The sequence below is a fragment of the Elephas maximus genome, chromosome 1, assembly GCF_024166365.1.
Source record: "Elephas maximus indicus isolate mEleMax1 chromosome 1, mEleMax1 primary haplotype, whole genome shotgun sequence".
Taxonomy (NCBI): domain Eukaryota; kingdom Metazoa; phylum Chordata; class Mammalia; order Proboscidea; family Elephantidae; genus Elephas; species Elephas maximus.
This window is the reverse complement of record NC_064819.1, coordinates 126,284,576-126,307,389: the sequence shown is the minus strand read 5'-3', so window position 1 is coordinate 126,307,389 and position 22,814 is coordinate 126,284,576. Positions and strand designations below refer to the sequence as shown.

Sequence of the window (22,814 nt, the reverse complement as noted above, 5' to 3'; positions counted from 1 at the left end):
AGGATGGGTTGACAGTTATTTAAAGAACAGTTAGATCCCTAAATCCCTCTTGCCCACTCCACCTGTTGAACAACGTTCCTTCCCTAGTCCTAACCCAAGACTGGAGGCTTACTCTCCATAAAGAGTAACACAGGGTTTCTAGGGGAACATCAGACACAGCTAAGAATGGCAGTAAAGCATACTGAAACTTGTGAGATTAAGTGAATTTGTATGTGGTGACAGCCGAGATGCCCCTAGACAGCTTTCCTCAGAATAAGTAATTCACTGCTCGTTTAAAAGCATTCTAATGAATCTAAGGGGAATAACCTAATTCCTGACATCAGAGGTTCCTCCAAAACACAGTGCAGCCAGATCACCATACTGCCAAGTTCACAGCTGACAAAGCCCAACAGACTTAGAGATTCCAAATAGTTTTAGTCCTTACCCTTAAACATGAGCTAACAACAATGAATCAGGCATTTTAGGAAATATTTAACATGAAAGATGGAACCCAGGAAAACAATTAAAAAAAAAAAAAAAAGTGCAACATGGAGGAAACAGAAACTTTGAAAGGAGAGAAAAACTTTTAAAATATGAGCATCTTAAAAAACAAGAGAAGATATTACATCCGTGAAACAACAACAGGATGCTACAAGAAAACACTACTTCCAAAAACAAAAAAGAACACCTATAAATTAGAAATGCAAAACCTGACAGAAAGGTTGGAGAACAAAGATGAGAAAGTTTCAACAGGTAGATCAAAAAGAGAGCTGCAAAATAGACAAATGAAGAAAATGGGAGGGCAGTCCACGTTAGCTAATATTTGAATAACAGGAGTTTCTGAAAGCAAAAGATGAAAAACCAAGGAGGGGAATCAACGAACTAATTCAAAAAATTTTCCCAGAATTGAACAGTAACAGTAACAGTTTTCAGACTTAATGGACTACTGAGTACCCAGGTCAATACACAAAATATACCCACACCAAGACATATTATCATGAACTATCAAAACACCAGAGCTACAGGGAATGAAACCACAAACTTCCAGAAAAAAAACATGGAACATAACAAGAAAAAGGAGGAATCAGGCACCAAAGTTAGAAGAAAGTGGTACGCCACCTTCAAATTTCTGAATGAAAATTATTTCCCATCTTGAGTTCTATGTTCAACCAGAACATGATTCCAGTGTTGGGACAGATTAAATACATATGTAGATATGCAAAGATTAAAATATGTATGTCCATGGCCCTTTTCCTCAAGAAGCTAATGGAGGAGGTGTGCCATCAAAATGAAGGAGTTAAACCAATAAAGTAGAAATAGGAAATATAACAAAACACAAAGCACAGGCTCCTCAGAAGAATGGTAAAGGAAGATCCCTGGATAACAGCTACGTATCAGGCTTATTAGGCCACCACCAATCCACACTGGAGAGAATCAGAAGGCTCCGAGAGAGACCTCTTCCGTGAAATGAAATTGATGGAATAACTGATATGCATAAACACCTTCAGAGAAGATTTAGATAACTGGCAAAGCAGTTGAGGCGTAATTACTAGTACATATATAGAAAACTAAGCAAATGAAAACCAAAAGCAATTATTAAATCAGAAAAGCAAAAAGTACTACAGGAAAAAGACGGTTCATTAAAGGAATCATTTCTAATAGCATATAGTCATAATATAAATAATTACTACTCATCTAACAAAACTATATACAGGCAGTCCCTGGATTACAAACGAGTTCCATTCCTAAGCCTGTCTTTTAGTCAAATTTGTATTTAAGTCAAACTGTTAAGTACGGTTCATATCTAACGTCAGTCAAATGTTTGTCTTACTATACAGTCTATAGTGTACCTTTCTTTGTATACATAAAAAAAAATTAAAGAAACACTTCCAGGTACGCTAAAACATCTTTAACGTAATACAGTAATAATGTTTTGATGCATGTCGCAAAGTAGCACCCGTTTGTTATTATGAACCATTGCATGTACCTCAATTTTTAATATAATACGCTTAACAGAGATTGGTTCAAAACTATGGGTTGTACGTAAGCCGAACACTCATAATCAGGGAATGGCCTGTACTGGAAGATGAGAAAATGTACTTTTGTATAATTAGGACAAGAGGAAGAAGTCATGCTAAGTTCTTATCCAGAATAAAACAGTGGCAATATGTACATTTACTTAGAAATATGGAGGTAAATACAAATAGAAAAAAAAAAAAGGGCTGGAAGATGTTAACAGTAATTTCCTCTTAGATAGGGAAAATGGGTGGGGAGGTAGCATGTACTGAAAATTGATGTTTTTCTTAACAAATCTTATAGAAGCAGTCAAATCTTTAAACTATATAAATGTTTAATTTCAATAAAAATTTTGAAATTAACTATGCCAAGGTATAATCTCAAAACAGATTACTATCAAAAATGCTCAGACTAGCAAATAACAAGAAAATAAGATTTCTGCTCAGCAAGCTTAGAACCTAACACATCTGTCCCTACCTCTAAAATTTTCTAGCTGGACCTCTTAGGAGGGATTACCTTGTGCCATTAAACGAGGTGATTTTCTTGGTGATCTTACTGAATTTTCTTCTACTTTGTCCCTCAAATTCCTGTTAGGTAAAATCAGTTCTTCTTCATCAATGGTATCATTGCCACTTTCTTTAACAACTCCTTCATCCATAATATCGTCAAGACCAACAACTAGAAAAAACAAAAACAATAAAAAATTAACTTTTGAAAATACTTGGGGGAATTTTAAGTATTTAAAGGTGGTATAGAAAATATGAGAGATCATTTTAATGTAATAAATGCATTGTCCTGAAAATCTATTATCTATTTCTAACATATGTGATACTGCCACCACCAAGCTCCCAAATCAGTTAGTTTTACGATCTTCTATCTCATGAGGTAGCTAGTTGAAGAAAAGGTTAGCAATTACCTTTCTTGGTTAGACTGACTTCAACTCTCAGTCTTACTTATCACTCACTGTCTTTTTGTGAACGTTGCAGGTGACCATATCTGGATTACTCAATTATACCAATTTTAGTTATAGGATTACAAAAGAGTTTAACATCTTGCAAAGTTTATGATGCTAGCGAGGTTCATGCTAGGACGAAAAAATTCTAGTTCAAACAGGGATCCTACTACTTAGAGACTTCATGCTACATGTGAGAGTAAACAATGGAGATGTACTTCTGAGTGGTAGCACAAAAAAAGGTGAAAGCCATAATGTTATTCCTCTCTCCCCTAAAATGCTGAGAAAAATGGTATGTGTTTAATGTAGCTATATAATTGAAATACCTTCTTTGAGTTAAAGGTGAGAGAGTCACTTATTTAGGGCAGGGGGCATGGGAGAGGAGTAGGAGATTTAGAGACCTGTAAACGCTACTTATACTGTCATTGGATTTATTTCTGTATAAAACAAATGCCACATTTATAAGCAAATCTAAAAGCACAACAGTATGAAATCTTGTAAAAAGAACGTAATTATTCTGACCAGAAGTCCTTGATTCAAATCCCTGTTATGGCAGTTAAATAAAACTTGGCCAAGTCACTTATTCTATCAGTTTTTTAATCTCCGAAATGTAAATAACAATATCTGTCCTATCTATTTCACAGGGCTGTTGTGAGGATCAAATGAGAGCTTGTACTATAAACACACTTACAGTACTATACAAATGTTAATATCTTCATCCTACATAAAGTACCTCAAGAAGTTATCTAGTCCTCATTTTGTATCTAAGAACTTCAATTAAAAGAGTTCAACAAGATAGCTGTCTATCTTAAACTTTAAAGAGAACAAAACAAAAAAATCAAATTGTATGATCTTTTTGGAGATCAACCTAACAAACAAAACCACAAAACTGCTCATACAATTTGACCAAGGTAGAACAAGAAGGAACAGGGAAAAAACATTATGAAGAAACTACTGGCCAGAAAACAGTGTGTTGCTTGTTAGTAATAAGCAAACAAACAAATGAAATGTGAGTGTACGCACATTTAGACAAAGAGAAAAAAAATGATCAGTAGGAAATAGGTGAAAATTATAACAGTAATTATTCTCTAAAAAATATTAAGATTATACCTTTTTATATTTTCTAAATTTCTTACTATAAGCATGTATTATTTAGAGAATATTAATCAGGATTCATTTAAGACATAATTAGGGAAAAAACAGGTGAAGGAATTCAGTTGGAATACTATGATGGCATATTTAAGTTGCCACAGACATTTAACATTTCTACCATGTTTGTTTTTAAAAAAAAATTTAAAGCTACTTTTACTCTCAATTTTATATAAAAGCATGTTGCTGCTACTGTTGTTAACACCCAAACCAAACCCGTTGCCCTCAAGTTGATTCCGACTCATAGCTACACTACAGGACAGAGTAGAAGTGCTCCACAGGGTTTCCAAGGAGCACCTGGTGGATTTGAACTGCCGACCTTTTGTTTAGCACTGAACTCTTAACCACTATGCCATCAGGGTTTCCATATAAAAGCATATACATAATATAGGCATTACAAAGATGTATAGATAAAAAAGGAACAGAAAAAATGCATCGGAATATTATCAGTAATTATTTCTAGGGGAAGGAGTTTTGTTTTTAAATCTTTATTCTTCTCTCCGTGTTTTCCAAATTTTCAACAATGAGCATGTATTTTCTATTGTAATTGGGGAGAGAAAAAACTATTCAAAAGGGGGAAATAAAATAGGAAAAAGGGTAATAAAAACCCGATTGATAGTGTTTGTTGGTAAGAAATGAAAAAAAAACAGAAAACAAAAACCCATTGCCGTCTAGCTGATTCCGACTCATGGAGACCCTATAAGACAGAGTAGAACTGCCCCATAGAGTTTCCAAAGAGCACCTGGTGGATTTGAACTGCCAAGGTTTTGGTTAGCAGCTGGAGCACTTAGCCACTTTGCCACCAGCGTTTCCAAAGGTATGTATTAATTTGAGAGCTACTGCAAAGGCAGGATGAGCAAGATTTAGCAAGCCAAATACTGACAATTATCATGTCTTATTTGATTCCATTTCCTGGAAGCATCTGACATTGCTGAATCCCTTTTTGAATCCCTTCTTGAATCCCTTTCTTCTCACTTAACTTCTGGGACATTACATCCTCCTATCGCAATTGCCAATAACCTTTAATGCAGTCTCCTCTTTTTGCATACCTCCACGTGTTGATGAGCCCAACGGCTCAATCCTCTCATTTCTCTATCTACTATCACTCTTCCCTAAGTGATGTCATCAAGTAGCATCTATACTCTAATGACTCCCAAATGTACGCATCTCCAGCCCCATGATCTCATTTGACCTCCAAACCCCGCAAAATCCACTGCTATCGAGTTGATTCTGACTCATAGTGACCCTATAGGACAGAGTACAACTGCCCCTTTAGGGTTTCCAACGAGAGCCTGGTAGATTCGAACTGATGACCTTTTGGTTAGCGTCCAGCTCTTAACCACTACGCCACCAGGGTTTCCAGTTGTCCTCTGGAAGAGTTAAATTCAACATCTCCACTAAGCTGTCTAACAGATATCTCAACCATAATATAACCAAAATAAATGCTGATTTCCACTCATCCCCCCACCAAAAAAAAGGTCCTCCCAGGGTATTCCCAGCAAACGGAACTTCCTGTCACCTAATTGTTCAAACCTAAAACTCTAGAACCAGACTTAACTTCTCTCTTCTCATATACCACACTTCAGTGGATCCACATATCCTGCTAGCTCTAAAAAATACAACATGCATCTGACCTTTTTATCATCTCCACAGCTAACATTCTATTCCGAACCACCACAATCTCTCATACAGACTATACTATAATATGTAATAGTCTCCTAGTGTCCCTGCTTCCTCTATTTCCACCCTCTCCTTCCCACACATAGTTTATTCTCCACACAGTCATCACTGTGATCCTTCTAAAAATATGAAGTCAGATCATGTCACCATTCTGTTGAAGACCTCCAAAGTCATCCATCCCAACAAACTTAAAGACCAAAATCCTAACTAGGGTCTACAGGGTCTTAATACGATTTCTAATCTATCTTTTCAGGAAGAAGCAGTAAATAAGATAAAAATAGAATAAAAATCAAACCATTTGGAGTTTTGTTTGATGCCTTTCTCATTCATCAAGGTTGAGTCACTTTAAATCCTTACAAAGTAGAGAACTACAAGCACAGTACAGACCCCTCACATTTGGCATGTGTTAATTCATACAGGCAGGCAAAGGTCAAACTCAGTTCACCTACTTCTAAGACACAGTTACTTCCTCTATTATAAAAGATGGCATTAAGTACCATACTTGAGGAAAAAAAGAGCTTGATATGTTAGTAGTGTCACAACAAAAAAGGTTAGGTACCTCTTTCATAGGGTTTGTGTTTTCAAAGTAGAATGAGAAAATACAGAGATACCTCCTAACAGAGCCCCCACAGCTTTCCCCTCCAACACTGAAAAAGACCACCCAGTCTGTGCTTGGCTTCCCTTCTGTGAAAGAACTTTGCTGCATGGCTGATTGACATTCATTCTAAGGAGGCGGGAGTGTGATATATTCCTTCAAGCTGTATATTACAATTAATCATTCTGTGGGTGGTTTTATCATTTTGGGTATTAGAATATTCCAAATTTGAAAAATGCTACTATACACACATGGAAACCGTGGTGGTGTAGCGGTTAAGAGCTACAGCTGCTAACCAAAAGGTTGGCAGTTCAATTTCACCAGGCGCTCCTTGGAAACCATATGGGGCAGTTCTACTCTGTCCTATAGGGTTGCTATGAGTGGGAATCATCTGAATGGCACAGGCAATGGGTTATACACACACACACACACACACACACTTTTTCCCCCATTCCTTGTCAAAATAAGCAAAGCACACAGGACTACTGAATCAAAGAAGGTATGCACTTGGCTGCTAACTGAAAGGTTGCCAGTTTGAACCCACCAGCCGCCTACGGAAGAAAAGCTCTGGTGATCTGCTCCTTTAAATTACAGCCTAGGAAACCCTGTGGGGTAGTTCCACTCTGTCCTATAGGGTTGCTATGAGTTGGAACTGACTGCACGGCAATAGATTTTTCTTGATATACATATATATATATTTATATATGTATAGAAAAAAATACACACACACACACACGGAAACCCTGGTAGCATAGCAGTTAAGAGCTATCTATGGCTGCTAAACAAAAGGTACACAGTTCAAATTCACCTGGCACTCCTTGGAAGCCCTATGGAGCAGTTCTACTCTGTCCTATGGAGTCACTATGAGTTGGAATCGACTAGGCAGCAATAGGTTTGGTTTGGTTTTATATATAGGCACACATATATATGTACACTATATATCATATACATTAAAATCAAATGGCTTTCCAAAAACATTATAAACCATTTATAGCGCAAAGATGTTCATATAAGTCTCAATAATGACTCACTGACACTGAGTTTCAGACTTTAAAAGAAATGTGGTTACTAAAAGAGCCTGAACATTTCACGTTTGTACACACTGCCTTTATGTATTCCTTTAGTATTGTTTACTCATATATTCAGGTCTTACCGTGCTTTTCTCCCAACAATTAATATGAATGCTTTATGTAATATCTCGGTCACCTACTTAAATATTTTTCCTTGTTTAGCTCTTTTTAATATTTGGTGTCAATCTAAGTTAATTTTTCTTCAGAATAGCATCATCAGTTAATCTAATACTGTTAAATTATTCATCCTTTCCACTATAATTTTTACTTTCACATTCTAAAACCTTATATTTACCTATAAATTTCTATTATATAACAACATAAAGCTTCCTAATCAATCTTCAATAAATTTTGCAGTAAAAATGTTTTGTTAAAAAAATTTTCCCCTAAAAAATGATGTGTGAATGCACAGAAAAAGAAGCTAGATACATACTGAGCTACAGTTTTCTACGGTGTTACTTTTCTATTTTTAAATTTTTTTTATCAAACTTGTACACATGCTCCTAGGTTTTGAAGAGTTGTCTCTAGTTCCATAAAATTTGTTAAGAAAAATATTAATGTCCCCACCCATTTCCCCTTCACTTCCTCCTTCTGAACTTCAATTTTTTCACAGGGTAAATATACATATTACAACCCTTCATTGATGAGTTTCTACGAAAATTAGATAAAATGATATAGTTTCTAACACAGTACCCTGCCTTACAAACAAACAAGATGCTAAATAAATGGTAGCTATTTATTATTGGTATATCCTGGCAGGTTTTCTTAAATAACTTTTTATAGCCCTAAGTGGTCTTCCTAACTGTCTAGATAATTGCTCTACTGCCCAGATTATTCTATTAAGCTAATATAAATGGAGATGGTAAAAACCCAAAACGGAGATGGTAATCATCCCCAAAATTTAACAATGTAATTTTGTCCTAAGATATAGGTATCCTCTGCTTTCCAAAAGTTTGCTTTACTCTATACTTCACTTTTACAAAGACCTACATTAGTACCTGTTTCCACTAACCGGAAGAAATACGAAGAGGATTTTCACTTTTACGAAAAAAGGTGAAAAGCAGAAAAAGCGTTCAGCATTCGTTTTGCAGCAAGCTGTTAAAGAGGCAGCATGCACTCTGAGTGGCCACAGTGGTGTGTTACCAAGCTCCTTCCCCGGGACCTATACCCAGCTTTTACTCTATGTTAGTGTTATTTTAGGTTTTACACGTTACTTGGTACAACTTGGTTAAGTTTTAAGTCTAGGAATGCTCAAAAACTTTTCCCATACAAATTAATGGTAACTGCTTCTTCACTTTACGCCATTTCAGCTTACGAAAGGTTTCACAGGAATGCTCTACATTCGGATAGTGGGGGAAACCTGTATTAAATTATTTACTTTTGAATTAATTCCTTTGTAATATTGAGTACCTACTGTATGTTACACATTGTTTCAGATTCTTCTAGATAACAAGGATACAGAATTCTCGAGACAAATGACCCTGTTTCCTTAACAAATAAATAGCTAGAGAAAAAGTGAGGAAAACCTACGTAGACTAAAATAACTTACATGGCAACCAACTGAATGTATTGATTTTATTTAAATCCTGATTCAAACTGTAAAAAAAAAAATTTGAGGTAATTGAGCAAAACTGAAAGCTGACCGAATATTTAGAAATATTAAGAACTCTAAAAAATTTTTAGACATTTAAATAACAGTATTATGTTTTTAAAATAAAAGCAAAGAATTCTTGTACTTTAAAGATACAGGCTAAAATATTTACAGATGAAATGTTATGATTTGTGGGATCTGCTTCAAAATAATCCTGGGGGGTGGGGAGAGACTGACTATTAACTATTCAAACTGGGTGACATGTGCAGAGGGGTCTATTATACTATTCTCATTACCTCTATATGTTTTAAGTTCTCCATGAAAGAAAATTTTAAAAATCGATTACCATGAAGCTTCGCTTTAATAAGACAAAAATAAGTAAAAACATAGCACATTAGATGATAAATCATACGAATAAAAGAGTAATAGGGAATGCAAAGGACAGAATGAGGAAAGATTTGTCATTTTAAAGAGAAAGCCAAGGCCAGTTCTATCTGTTGTTTGTTGCACATGTGCTTTTGGCCAAGGGGAAAAGTGGAGGCTGAAATCCAGGCCCTATTCTGTTCTCCATGCTATGTACCTGGGCACAGGGCTTCTTCCACATGAAGAAATGGGTGCCTCTTTCTAAGTTCCAAAAAGGCGCTATGTAGGCTAGAAGCAGCCTGGGTATGGCAATTCCTGAGGTGATAAATAAGCAAAGGCCTGAACAAGTTGTGGGAACAGTTCTGAGGAAATAGCTTTCCAGTAAGAAGGCACATCAAATGTCTAGACCTAGAGGTTGGAGTATGCCTGGGGTGTTTGCGAATAGGAACAGGGCAAGTCCATGGCTGGAGTAGAGTAAGGGAAGGTAGGGGTGGGCAGCAAATAAGATCAGAGAGGTACCAGGGAAGACTAACTAGGGTCCTGTAGGCCAGAAAGACTTTTTCTCTAAGGAAATGGAAAGTTAACAGAATACTCTGAGTACAAAGGTGGTGTGATCTAATTTTTTAACCCCTTGGTGACCCAGTTATTTTCTGCATTGACTGTCGGTTTTTTTTTTACCATGTGTTTTCATTAATGGAAGCAAACTGAATCATTCAGTGTGTCTGAATTTTTGGTAGGCAGTATGAATTTTTTTTTTCCCCTTGTCTGCTTCCCGCAAGCTTCCTCTAAATGTTAATGCTACATATCAAGTACCATTAATTATACCCCAGAATCACTACCAGGGTCTATCGGTACACAAAGACCCCTGTCTTGGGGCAGCACACACTGTCAGGGATACAGACACTTCCCAATAAACTTCAGAACCTGAAGAAGTTCATGGTTGTTACATGTATTATGTATATGCCCTATAGGGTTGCGATGAGTTGGAATTGACACAACGGCAATGGGGTTTACATGTAGTGCCTAGCACACACAGGCTGAAAGATCATTCTGGGTGTTGTTTTGAGAACAGAATGCAAGAAGCCCTGGAGGGCAGAAGCAGAAAGGTTAGTTATAGGTTACAGCAATGATTCAGGTAAGAGATACAGTGGCTAAGACTACCGTGGAAGTGAAAGCCATTTATAGAGATGAGGAAATCTGCAGGAAGAACAAGTACTTAGGGGAGGGGTAAAGGCGGGGAGAGGGTAGGTCTCAAGAGTTCAATTTTGAACATTAAACTTAAGAAGCCTAGTAGACGTCCAAAGCAAGTGAACACAGGAGTCTGGAATTCAGGCAAGTAGTTGGGCTACAGATATGTAATTGGGAATTGAATTTTTTTTTTAAGTCATGAGACTGGATGATATCACCACGAAAGTGAGTAGAAATAAAGGTGTCCAAGATAGCCATTTAAGGCACAATAATTGGTTTCTATTCACCTGGAGCAACAGAGGAAGAAGGAGAGTAAGGAGGAGGAGGAGGATACGGAATGTGTGGCTAACTGCCTCCATGAACAACTGCCTCCTTTGCCATGAGACCAGAAAACTGGATCGTGCCCAGCTACCAATACTGAAACTTTTGATCAAAGATACTATAGAAGAATCCTGATCAAAAGGGATAAAAAGCAGAACAGAATTTCAAATACTCCTGAACCCCAGACTTCCTGGAACTATGGAGGCTGAATGAATCCCTGAAACTATTGCTCTGAGATAATCTTTAAACCTTAAACCAAAAATATCCCCTGAAATCATCTTAAAATCAGTCAACAGTTTAGCTTAACTAGTAAATAACGTCTGCCTTGAAAATTATGCTCTTTTAAGCTATCTATTTGGAGCCCTGGTAGCGCAATGGTTAAGAGCTACGGATACTAACCAAAAGGTCAGGAGTTCAAATTCACCAGCTATTCCTTGGAAACCCTACGGGGCAGTTCTACTCTGTCCTATGGGGTCGCTATGAGTCAGAATCAACTCGAAGGCGATGGGTTTATATGGGATCAAACTGCCAAGAGCAACTAGAAAGATTAAATAGGAAACCTAGGGGAGTGTGAGAATGGTTATACAACTCGAAGAATGCAATCACTATCACTGAATTGTACACGTAAAATCTGTGGAACTGGTTGGTATATGTTCTGCTGTGTACACTCTCAACAACAAAAATAAAATAGAAAAAAAATATATATCCAAGATCTGAGCCCCGGGACCCTCCTATGCTTAGAGGCCAGACAAATGGGGTATAAAAAGAAACTGAGAGAAAGACACCAGGAAGGTGGGAGAATAACTGAGAGAGTGGTAAACAACAGATGGACTGAGGAAGTCATTTCAAAGGGCAGGGATCAACTGAGTTAAATGTCACTGATATGGAGAAGAAAAATTGGCCCCTGGATCTGAAGCATGATAGTGACTGGCGATCTTGTAGAGTGGTAGGAGCAAATATAGAATGGAAGAGAGATATGCAAGATAGACAGCACAGAAAATTCTTTCAAGGAGTTCTGCTATAAACAGTAAAAGAACAGAGGGATATAAATACATTAATGAATTAATATTAAAGATGTGTAGTGACACTGAAATTAAATTTTAAGGTTTTAAGGTTCTGATAAAAGGATATACTTTTATACTTTTCAATTCTACCAGTTACAGACAAAACAAAAAGGCATGTTAAATCCTACCTCACAAAGAATTACTAAATCTTACAGTGGATACACTATCATATAACTACAAACCATCCCTACAGAAAATGGAGCAATGGAAACTTTACCTCAAAAGATGGTAACCTAATTTCATAAATCCAAACCAAATAACCAACCCTGTTCCTGTTGAGTTGATTCTGACTCATAGTGACTCTTCAGGACAGAATAGAACTGCCCCACACAGTTTCTAAGGAACAGCTGGTGGATTAGTGCTGATGACTTTTTGGTTAGCAGCCACATGCTTAACCACTACGTGACCAGGGCCCCATTTTCACAAAAGGAGTATCTAAACATAGGACATCACGATACAGTTTAAAAAAAAAAGTACCAAAATATTTTTTTAACCTACCAGGCACCATTTATTGTGAAATCAAAGAAAGTATCGGAATGCATATTCCAAATTTTCAGTTGAATTAGCTCTGCCCTGTGCTTCTGAAAACAGGTACAGATAAGATGCACTTGGCTACCCACTGGCCAACTCTGGAAAACCTACAATGACAAGATATATACTCTGTTGATATGAAAGCGGGGCGGGGGGGAGGGTGTTGCTTAGTGTTTCAAGGATTGCTTTTTGTTTTTTTTTTTTATTTTTAGTTCTTAGATTTTTCTGTTTTTGGTGCATAGGCACATAGGGAAATCATTGTCTCATAGTTTATTAACACAGTTCACCAATTACAGACTTATAATAATTGTGTGAAAAATTATAAACCCAAGACTAGGGGATACTAAAACTACTTATTAATAGTGCACTGCTTTAATCTGGCAGAAAGACTGACTATTTACCACTTAGTATATTTTTCATTTACTATTTCTCTGCTTGGAATGTACACTGCTTACCCAGAATCTGCAAAAAGCTAGCTACTAGACATCTCTGAGATTGCTGCTGCTCTTTAATGTTACTCCACAGAAAGGCTTGGCCTGGCCATCTCATCTCAAATAAATTAAAACATCCCCCACTCCCCTACAACAAGCAACCAAACATGCTATGCTCTTAAACTTCTAAGCTCCAGGAGAGCAGGGACTTTGTTTCATACACCACTGTATCTTCCCAACACTGGAAAATAGTCTGGTGCATGTTATATATGCAATAAATATTTGTTAAATGAACAAACAGGACCAACCAATTTTATGCCAAAGCAAATCATTATACCTCATATAAAACTGTGGAATCCTGATGTAAGTTGTGATGCCTGTAATGCTATTTAATAAGCATCATGCTAACATTAAACAGGAATAGGTTAAAAAAAAAAAGCAACTCAACCCTCTTATAATACGTATCTTACCATTATGTTTCATTGAGTTTCATATTCCAAAGAATCAGCTCCCAATTAGGTGCTTTGTTTACAACATTTTATTCACTTTTACTCAAATATAGGAGAAAACCAGAGGCACAAGAGATCAAAGAGGTCTCAGAAGACTGCATGCTTTTCAGTTAAGAAATGCTTAAACAATTAACATTCCTAATCTGTAACAGTCCAGGAAAAAGCTTTTAATGGTCTTATTCATAACCACAGAGCCCTGGTGGCACAGTGGTTAAGAGCTAGGCTGCTAACCAAAAGATTGGCAGTTCAAATCTAACAGCCGCTCCTTGGAAACCCTATGGGACAGTTCTATTCTGGCCTATAGGATCGCTATAAGTTGGAATTGACTCAATGGCAACGGATTTGATTTGGTTTTTATACATAACCATTAAATAGAAGACTCCATGAGGGCTGGAATTTTATCAAATTTGCTCTCTGAAGTATCCCTAGTGCCTAAAATAGCAGCTGAAACATACACTGCTCCGTCTTAAGCACTAACTGAATGAACAAATGTGTGAATGAATACAATATCTCATTCCTCCCAGTTTCTATCTCAAGAGATTAGGACCCCCTTATTCAACTGGATAGTAATCAATAAGTTACTCTTAGCAATCAAAACAAATAGAATTAAATTGTCTGCCTCCACCCCATCACAGATGGCCCTGGTGGCCCAGTGGTTAAGAGATGGGCTGCTAACCAAAAGGTCAGCAGCTGCTCCTTGGAAACCCTATGAGACAGTTCTATTCTGTCCTATAGGGTCGCGATGATGTAGAACAAAATGAGTTTGTTTTTTTTGTTTTACCCCATCCAGTAGTTGCAGAACTGAATTAAAATGCTAACAGTACGGAAAGCACAGGTTAGAAGGAAATCCCCCAACACTGCACAACTGAACAAATAAAAAGCTGCTCACTCAGGAAAATACAACTGGTAGAATTTTTCAGTGTGTACCTAGGAACTAAAGCCTCTTCAAGTGTATAACTGATAGTCTCTATCTAAAAGGAACTTTGATCAAGTACACTAAACAGAGATTAAAGATATGGTCCTTGACCATGGTCTTGGGGAACATTTAGTTCAATTGGCAGAACATAGTTTACAAAGAAAATTTCATTTTACTTTGCTGAGTAGCATCTGCAGTAAGCTGCCATCTAAGATACTCCACTGGTCTTACCCTGTCAGGAGCAAGGGAGAATGAAGAAAATCAAAGACAGAAGAGAAAGATTAATCCAAAGAACTAATGGACCACAACTACCACAGCCTCTACCAGACTAAGTCCAGCACAACTAAATGGTGCCTGGCTACCACCACTGACTGCTCTAACATGTATCACAACAGAGGGTCCCAGACGGAGCTAGAGAAAAACGTAGAACAAAATCCTAACTTACAAAAAAGACCAGACTTGCTGGTCTGACAAGAGACTGGAGAAACTGCAAAGAGAATGACCCCTGGACACCTTTTTAGTACAGTAATGAAGTCACTCCTGAGGTTCATTCAGCCAAGGATTACACAGAACCATAAAACAAAACAAGGCTAAAGGGACACACCAGTCCAGGAGCAAGGGCTAGAAGGCAGAGGGGGACAGGAAGGCTGGTAATGGAGAATGCAAGGTCGAGAAGGCAGAGTGTTGACATGTCGTGGGATGGTAACCAATGTCACAAAGCAATACGTGTACTGTTTAATGATAAGTCAGTTCTATAAAACTTTACGTAAAGTACAATAAAAAAAAAAGATATGGTCCTTGATACGGGGGTAAAAAAAAGTCAACTCACTCAGAGCAATAACTTTGGAATATACAAGAGAATTACTAGAACTGGAAAACAAGAATAGAACTCTGATAATTATTTTAAACATATCTCGCTAAGGGACATCAGCAGTAATTTCATGAGAAAAAATAAATTTTAATGTATTTAGTCTTGAAGAAACTTTATGTATAATAAAATACATCTCATACCATCCCATAATGTACGTTTGTTGTTGTTAGTTGCCAATGAGTCAATTCCGACTCATGACAACCCCATGTGTACAAAGTAAAACTGCTCCATAGGGTTTTCAAGGCTGTGACCTTTCAGAAACAGATCACGGGGCCTGTCTTTCAAGATGCCCCTAGGTGGGTTCGAACTGCTAACCTTTCAGCTAGTAGTCGAATGCTTAACAGTTTACGTCACCCAGGGACTCCAACATAGGTTTAAAAACCAAAAACCAAACCCACTGCTGTAGAGCCAATTCCGACTCATAACAACTCTGTAGGACAGAGCTGAACTGCCACATATGGTTCCCAAGGCTACAATCTTTATGGAAGCAGACTGCCACATTCTTTCTCCCTAGGAGCCGCTGGTGGATTCAAACCACTAACATTTCGGTTAGCAGCTGAGTGCTTAACCACTGCACACAACCAGGGCACCCTTCTAATATAAGTTTAACAAAAAAAAAAAAAACAAATTTTCTGCCATCAAGTCAACTCTGACCAATAGTGACCCTATAACAGAGCAGAACTGCCCCACAGGGTTTCCCATGAGTGGCTGGGGGATTCGAACTGCTGACCTTTTGGTTAGCAGCCAAGCTCTTAACTACTATACCACCAGGGCTCCAATTTTGGTTAAAAAAAAAAAAAAAAACCAAACCCGTTGCTGTCGAATCATTTCTGACTCATAGTGACCCTGTAGGACAGAGCAGTTTCCAAGGAGCAGCTGGTGGATCTGAACTGCCAGCCTTTCAGTTAGCAGCCATAGCTCTTAACCACTGCACCAACAGGGCTTCAATGTAGGTTTAGAAGTCAGTAAATACTTTTTCTTCAATAAGATTCTCTGGGTGCTGATGGGACTGGGTTGGGACTGGGTGATCCCTTATCAAGTTCATTTAAGATTCCAACTTCTAGGAGCCCTTCTTCAAAGAAAATCAAGTAACTGGCAGCACTTAGACAAAAACAACTTTAATAAGGTTTATTTCTTTCCATGTGTTTTAAACACACACACACCTTTATTCATAAGAGTATACCTTTTACTTTTATTTCACATATTTCTAATCTCAGTTTCCTGGTTTTTCAATTAGAAAGATGGAAGGACTATAGTAGATGTTTGAGAAAGATCCAAGGATATTATTATAAAAAGATGAATAAACTGTTCAGGCCCAGTTAACAAAGGGATCAAAAGCCCTCCCTACAGTACCTAAGGATACCACTAATAAAGAATAATTTATTTCAGAAAATGACTAAATCACCAGTAAAAAGCTAAATTATGTTGAGCATACTGTTTGAAAAAAAGGAAGCGCCATCTTATACATTTTAGAAAGTGGCTCATTCAAAATGGTTGAAATAAAATGTATTTTTAAAACTATTTATTAGGGAATTAACTTAAGTGGAATAATTATTTTCCCAAAACAACACTTGGATGAGATGCTTCTATTTTAAAGCCAATGTTACCCACCCATTTAACTAAGGTCATTTGTTTGACTTCTCTCCTCCTGCCCCACTGTGTATCAAATTTTATTTAAAGCAGTTTTGTCAGCCAATTAAACTAAGAAAGTTTCCACCAAACTGTATCAACAGATCAGTTAATTTCCAAGCTATCTGATGTTCTTTTGTGAAGATGCATATCAGAACATCTTTTTACTGAAACTGACTATAAATTGTACCTATGAAAACTCAGAAAAACCTAGTCTGTGGCCAAAATTAAAACAATTTATTCTCTGAATGAAAAAAAGTAATCAGTAAGTATTTTAAGAAGTATTCTGACTCTACCACAGCTATCTACATAATTCTCTCTGCAAAAACTTACACAATTTGATGTTAAATTAAATCAGCGCATACATTTAAAAGTACTTTGATTCTAAGTAAAAAGAAAAAGGAGTGTAACACAATACATTCATTATTTAATAAATATTCTTAAAAATCCATGAACCCATTATAAAAATTTAAAAAGAGCCAAGAATTATTTGCCACTACTGGCACCAGATGTGATCATTTCACTAAGTCCTTACTCTGAAAACTTGTATATTCTTTCCCTTTAATGCAGCCCTGGTGACGCAGTGCTTAAGAGCTCAGCTGCTAGCCAAAAGGTCGGCAGTTCAAATTTACCAGCTGCTTTCTGGAAACCCTATGGGGCAATTCTACTCTGTTCTATAGGGTCCCTACGAGTTGGAATCAACTCAAGGACGATGGGTAATGGCTAATCAGCCTCTTCAGTAAGAACTATATAGGTCAGCATAACCAGGTAACAAGGGAAAACTTTTCTTTACCACAGGAATGTCAGCAAATAAATGTAAAAAAGACAAGACAGAATTCTAAAATTATCATTGTGCTACTACTAATGAAATAACTGATTTCAGCAAATATCATCATCGGATGCACAGAACAGGTGAAAGGCTGATAAGGAACTAGGTATTTTCATGCTATAAAAGTTATATCCCTACAGATTATGTGCTATTCTCAATAATTTAGGAAGAGATGTGGTTGTTACCACCTTAACTGTGAACAACCAATATCAAAGCAGTAGGACAACTAGACCTTCTGAAGTGAGGCAATACAAAACAGTGGGCCTCACCTATAAAGTATTCTTGCCAAAATATGTTTAACCAGAATCTAATCAAGCTTTTAAATCTAACTTCCCATTTGTAGAAAATAAAGGGAATAAAAAAACAAGCCAAGTAACATTGCAAAGAAACAATTTTAAAAATCTAAAACTCGGCACATTCTAGAAGATATTTGGTCTTATCATCATGGGTCAAGGATGTGGGGGAGGATTTCAGAAATATAATACAATACTTGGTCTTTGATTGCATCTTTATTTGAATAAAGCAGATGAAAATAACATCTTGGGGACAAATGGTAAAATTTAAATATGGGCTAGATATAAGATAATATCAGGAAATTATTTTTTAAGTGTGGTTATGGTATTGTTATTATGCAAAAGTCATTTTTTTGGAGCTGCGTGCTGAAGATCAACTAGATGGATGGATGGAATGGATGAACCGATCAACTGATAAACAGATGCAGTGAATAGAAAAATTAACAGCTGTCAAATCTCAGTGGTGGGTAAATATGAGTATAATATTCTTTCTGTTTAACGGTTATGTTTTAAAATTTTCAGAACACTTGAAAAAAAAAAGTTAAAGTACAAGATACCCTGAATCAGGTATTCAAAGAGCACATATTTTATTTACAGGCTACTTTGTTCCAAAACAGATATAAAGTGATAAAGTGGCTTAAAAAGGTATGTACAATAAAAGGTAATGAGGAAGAGGGGGAGGGAGGGAGAGGGAGATAAGGAGGGAGATGGATTCGGGAAAAGGAAGGAGAGAAAGGTGAAAGGGAGGGAGGAAGGAAAAAAGGAAGGGTTAGGGAGGGGAGAGGCTAGGAGAAGGGAGGGGAGAGTTAAAAACTAAGAAAAATACAGGTAAGAAACTAAAATAAAGTCAAGGATGATGTTAGCACTCTAAATGCGTTGTAACCATTTACATTTACCAGGAGTTTCCTGATTTCATGCAGCTTAAAAGTCAAAGTGTATGTGGTATTCGGGAGTCCCTGGGTGGAGCAAACAATTAACATGCTCAGCTGCTAACCAAAAGTTGAAGGTTTCAGTACACCCAGGGGTGACTGGGAAGAAAGGCCTGGTGATGTAATGTCTGAAGAATCAGCCACTGAAAACCCTATGGAGCACTGTGCTACTCTGGCACAAAGGGGTCATCATCAGTCAGAATTAACCCAAGGGAAAATGGCTTTTATCAGATGTTCAGAAAAATTAGGGTGAAAAAGCATATGAAAAAGGTATCATTTCAAGAGATACCTACCATTTCAACAGTTTTCATTGATTTTTAAGCATACATTAAGCAGGTTTCCTAAAAGGATGTGCATACCTAAAAGGGTACACAAGACAATCAACTTGTGTTCCCCCCCACCCAAAACAAACCAAATCCACTGCCATCGAGTCAATTCCGACTCATGGCGACCCTACAGGATAGAGCAGAACTGCCTCCATAGTTTCCAATGAGCAGCTGGTGGATTCAAACTGCTGACCTTTTTGGTTAGTAGCCAACTTGGGTCCAGGAAAAAAAGTATTACATCATTTATATTAACTTTTTTCTAAAAGCTGAAAAGAAATTAAGCTTTACCAATATTTACTTGATCAGACTGACACTAGTACCCTTGCAGGATTCTTATCAATCACCATTTATCTAAAAAAGAGAGATTCTGAGGAAGAAGTGGGAATTTCATAAAGCTGAGTAGTTTCCCTTCAGCATTTTATATCGTTACAGGATATCATCAGTACAGTTCCTTTCATATTAAAAATATACATAAACAACAGACCGTTTACAGTAATTTCAACGAAATGGGAAGTGACTATTAAAATCTTCATACCAGACAGAGGTCTTCCATTAATTCACAGCCAAGTCCTTAAAAGAGTGGTTATACTTAAGAATGAGTTACAAATTTTTTGTTTTACAATAAGGCAAGTGTTGTAAACATGCTGGCTTTTCCATTGTAAGTAGCTGTCAGTGATATGTCACCTTAAAAAAAAAAACACCATTTATCTATCCCTTCTAGATAAAGATGACATTTTAACGATGGGGTCACCATAAGTTGACATCAACTGGATGACAACTGGTTTAAGAAAAGTAACTGCTTTTCTAAGAAAACAATTCTGTTACTAAGAAAACGGATGTCTAGAAATGTTTTATGCCTAACAATGACATGGCATCAATAAATATTATCTGGGCACTCTGAAAACCTGTAAACAGAATTCAACATGTTTAAATTTTTTCCAAAAATAAGATTGAGTTTTATACTCAAACATTAATATTTTTTTGAAAGTAACAGCTTTCTATTTGTTTAAAAGAACATCTAAACACTGAAAGACAATAGAAATTTTACAGCTAAGCTGAAATAAATCTTGTGTATTTGATAGATAGGATTGAAAAACTAAGATTGACTTAGTAAATAGAGACAACAGTGAATTTCTCACCTTTGAATGTATGCATCTTTTTTTTTTACATAATTTTTGTTGTTGTGGAGAATATACACAGTAAAAATAACGCCAATTCAACAGTTTCTACATGTACAGTTCAGTGATACTGATTACATTCTTTGAGTTATACAACCATTCTCACCCTCCTTTTCTGAGTTGTCCTCCCCCATTAACAGAAACTCATCGCCTCCTAAGGTTCTGATCTTTTGAGTTGCTGTTGTCAATTTGATCACTTAAGAGCACAATGCTCAAGAAAGATATTCTTTACAGGGTTAAACTACTGTTTGGTTTTAAGAAGATTTCAGCAGATATTTTTGACTTAAGGTTTAAAGATTATCTCAAGGCAATAGTTTCAGGGGTTCATCGAGCCTCCATGGCTCCAGAAAGACTGGATTCCATGAGAATTTGAAATTCTGTTCTGCTTTTTACCCCTTTTGATCAGGATTCTTCTACAGTATCTGATCAAAATGTTCACTAATGGTAGCCGGGCACCATCCAGTATTTCTGGTCTCATGGCAAAGGATGCAGCTGTTCACAGAGGCAATTAGCCACACATCAATTTCCTCCTCCTGTTTCTGACTCTCCTTCCTCTGTTGCTCTAGGCAAATAGAGACCAACTGCTGTGTGTTGAATGGCCACTTGTAAGACCACAGGCACTACACAACAAACTAGGAGGTAGAACAGAAGCACTGAACATGTTATTAGTCCAATTAACTGGGATGTCCCATGAAACCATGACCCTAAATCTCCAAATCATAGAACCAAATTCCGTGAGGTGTTTAGTTGTACATAATCAGCCTCAGCAGTTACTCTATTTTTCTTTTTCGGGGGCACTGCTATAAATACATCTATCACACAACTTGTGTCAATTTAACTTTTCACAGGTGTACAACTTATTGACAGCAATTACAATAATCAGCTTGCAACCTGCCCTTAATGCGATTTTTCCAATGCTGTAAACCAAAATGCAGTACTCGATAAGCAAATCCCCATTCCCTGCCCCCTCCCCCACCTGCCCTTGGTAAACACTAATCAACTTTGGTATCTATACATTTAACTTTTCTTGTCATTTTACATAACTGAGATCATACGATACTTGCCCATTTGTGATTGACTTATTTCACTCAGCATAATGTCTTAAGCTCCATCCATACTGTAGCACATATGAAGACTTCATTTCTCTTACTGGATGAGTAAGTAGTCCATTATATGTATGTACCACATTTTGTTATCATTCATCTGTTGATGGGCATTTAGCTTGTTTCTATCTTTTGGCTATTATGAATAGTGCTGCAGTGAACACTGGTGTACAATATCTGAGTCTCTGCTTTCAATTCTTTTGGATATATACTCAAAGTTGTAGGGTAATACAGTAGTTCTATTTTTAGTGTTCTGAGAAACTGCCACACTGTTTTCCACAACAGGTGTTACATGTATCTTTGCTGAGTTATATTTTTCAGCTATATGACAGGCATTAAAATCATTTAAAAAAAAAAAAACCTCAACTTAGAACTAGACGTGTAAAAGACTGTTACATCAGCACGATAAAACAAATTTGGCAAAAATTAACGAAACATTTAATCATGGTACATTTCAAAAAAAGTTCTTACAGAACTAATAATTTTAATTATTAATTTTAAAAGCATAACTAATCATTCATTTCATCTATAGCCCATAATTTTTAAATACTTATTGTGTTATATAAAAATCCCCCAAAAAAACCAAACCCAGTGCCATCAAGTCGATTCCAATTCATAGCGACCCTATAGGACAGAGTAGAGCTGCCCCATAGAGTTTCCAAGGAGCACCCGGCAGATTCGAACTGCCGACCCTTTGGTTAGCAGCCGTAGCACTTAACCACTACGCCACCAGGGTTTCCATTGTGTTATATAAGGAGCATTAACATATTAGTACAGCAAGACAAGCATATAAATACTTGTATGCAAGCATTGGTGCATGCTCAAAAATATCTTACTGAGAAGTATAAACCAAAAAAAAAAACCCAAATCCAGTGCCGTCGAGTCGATTCCGACTCATAGCGACCCTATAGGACAGAGAACTGCCCCATAGAGTTTCCAAGGAGCGCCTGGCAGATTCGAACTGCCAACCCTTTGGTTAGCAGCCATAGCACTTAACCACTATGCCACCAGGGTTTCCACTGATAAGTATATACAGCCAAAAAAAGTTTGGAGACTATTATTACCTTAATGGAATGAAGCCTCAGATTCACAAGTAGCAACGTTGAGCCCCCCCCACACATCCTTCAGTGTTCCTCTAGAATTTATTATATGAGCATATGATCATGCTCTACAAACAGACACCTGAATTTTATAAACTGAGGCCCAAGTTCCATTAGTTGGGGGCTGGGGATAGATGTGCAGTCTAGAAAAGTCCAGTGAAGTAAGATCAACTCTGAAAACAAGCCAAGTATTCAAACCTC

General features: G+C 37.0%; 1 protein-coding gene across 4 annotated transcripts in view; it reads right to left on the bottom strand.

The window, feature by feature from the left end:
• PHF3 (PHD finger protein 3) overlaps positions 1-22,814 on the bottom strand; it is a 97,178-nt gene that overhangs the window by 40,940 nt on the left and 33,424 nt on the right. For 3 of the 4 annotated variants that reach the window (XM_049894965.1, XM_049894975.1, XM_049894960.1), the window contains one exon: positions 2,512-2,673. In XM_049894965.1, the coding sequence (XP_049750922.1) occupies positions 2,512-2,673 (162 nt within the window). Of the gene's footprint in view, positions 1-2,511; positions 2,674-12,466; positions 12,607-22,814 lie in introns of all 4 variants that reach the window. The other variant, XM_049894970.1, reaches the window with a different exon arrangement.